The following is a 1,959-nucleotide window of genomic DNA, read 5'->3' as shown; positions in this document are numbered from 1 at the left end:
ACAAATTAATCAAAGTATTGTCCATCGCTGGCTACTACTTTTTCCCACCGCTCAGGCAATTCTCGAATTCCATCTCGAAAAAATGTCTCGTCGCTTGAGGCGATCTAAGTTTGGAGCCAATTTTCGATTTCTGCGAAAGAAATAATCAGGTGACCTGCCAAATCGTGCTGCATCCGTCGGAACAACCAGTAATCATAAGGAGCAATGTCAAGCGAATATGGCGGGTGCTGTAAAATAACCCTCTTAAGCTTTTACAAATAATTTTTTACGATTTTTGCGACATGAGGCCGAGCGTTACTATGCAGAAGAATAACTTTGTCATGTCTTCGCTCGTATTCCGGCCTTTCTTCGTACGGAAATTGCTTGTTGCGTAACTCCTAAAGATTCTGCAAGCTCCTCTTGCGTTTGACTCGGATCTTCATCGAGTAATGCTTCCAATTCTTTGTCATGGATTTTTTTGTCTGTCCGGAGTGAGACTTGCCTCCAACGCTAAAATCACCATTCTTGAAACGTCGAAATCATTCCCTACATGATTTATCCGTTAGATCACTGTCACCATAATCTTTTACAAGTATTCGATCCGCTTGAGCTGCACTTTTCTTCCAATTAAAGCTGAAAACTAAAACCTCCCCCAAATGATGCTTAGTTAACACAAAATTTGACATATTTAACACAGTAAAAAACAGGGGTTTAATACAAGGGCAGTCCGATAAGTACTTAGCCTACAAAAGAAAAACGAAAATTTTGGAAAAGTGGCGATTTATTTCTCAACATAGTCTCCTTTCAGCTCGATACACTTGATCTAGCGGTGCTCCAACTTCTTTAACACATCTGAAAAATACGTTTTTTCGAAATCTGCAAAGTAAGCCTCCGTGGCGGCGATGACCTCCTCATTCGACTCAAATTTTTGCCCGGCGAGTGACTTTTTTAATTTTGGAACAAAACAAAGTCGCACGGGGCCAAATCTGGAGAATACGGTGGATGGGGCAGCAGTTCGTAGTCCAATTCAACCAATTTGGCCGTGGCGACGGCGGAGGTGTGAGCCGGTGCGTTGTCATGGTGGAAGAGCACTTATTTCTTTGCCAAATGGGCTCGTTTTTTCTGCAATTCGGCGTCGAATCGGCCCAATAATTCGGCATAGTAGAGCCCTGTGACCGTTTTGCTCTTCTCCAGGTAGTCGATGTAGATCACATCTTGTAAATCCAAGAATACGGTGGCCATCAACTTTCCGGCCGATAGCACAGTCTTCGTCTTCTTCGGAGCACGTTCGTCGGGTGAAGTCCACTGTTTTGACTGTTCCTTGGTCTCTGGTGTGTACCAATGGATCCATGTTTCGTCGACGGTCACAAAACGACGCAGAAACTCCTTCGGATTGCGCTTAAACAGCGTCAAACACTGCTCTGAAGTGGTCTCACGGTTGCGCTTGTTGTCCGGAGTGAGCAACCGCGGCACCCATCGTGCCGACAGCTTTTTCATGACCAAAATTTCATGCAGGATATGACCCACGCGGTCTTTTGAGATGCCTACTGCTTCAGCTATCTCGCGCACTTTCAATCGGCGGTCTGCCAATTGTATATGCGTATTGCAGATACACACATCTATTCACCCACACGCACGCAGAGAGAGAGAGANGAGAGAGAGAAATTAAAGAAAGACACATGTCCGTCGGTATACATGTTTGTATACATAAAAATGAAGATTTTTTTTTTGCCAAATTGAAGGATAAAAGAATTTTTTTCCCAAAAACTATAGACTTTGGAAAAAAATTGCTAAGAACAAAAATGTCTTAGAATCAGTCAAGGAACACTCTCAAATTTTTTCAGAATTTTTAAAGACATTTTTGGAAAATTGGATTTCCCGAATTTATAAGAAAAACAAAAATTGTCTGCAAAAATTCTGAAAAAAATTTTAGAGTGTTCCTTGACTAATTCTAAGACATTATTATTCTTAGAAACTTTT

At 41.8% G+C, this 1,959-nt stretch overlaps 1 protein-coding gene across 1 annotated transcript; it reads right to left on the bottom strand.

Annotated features, from left to right (window-relative positions):
* Window positions 1-1,071: 1,071 nt before the first annotated feature.
* On the bottom strand, window positions 1,072-1,562 carry LOC106750516 (the record flags this gene model as incomplete). The annotated part of the gene is made up of 1 exon (XM_014630921.1): window positions 1,072-1,562. A coding segment is annotated over one exon (491 nt), but the record flags the coding sequence as incomplete, so codon positions are not given.
* Window positions 1,563-1,959: the final 397 nt, after the last annotated feature.

Source organism: Dinoponera quadriceps, unplaced genomic scaffold, assembly GCF_001313825.1.
Source record: "Dinoponera quadriceps isolate SergipeBrazil2010 unplaced genomic scaffold, ASM131382v1 scaffold6003, whole genome shotgun sequence".
In the NCBI taxonomy this organism is placed as follows: Eukaryota; Metazoa; Arthropoda; class Insecta; order Hymenoptera; family Formicidae; genus Dinoponera; species Dinoponera quadriceps.
Note: the sequence above shows the minus strand (reverse complement) of the source record. Positions and strands in the feature narration are given on the sequence as shown.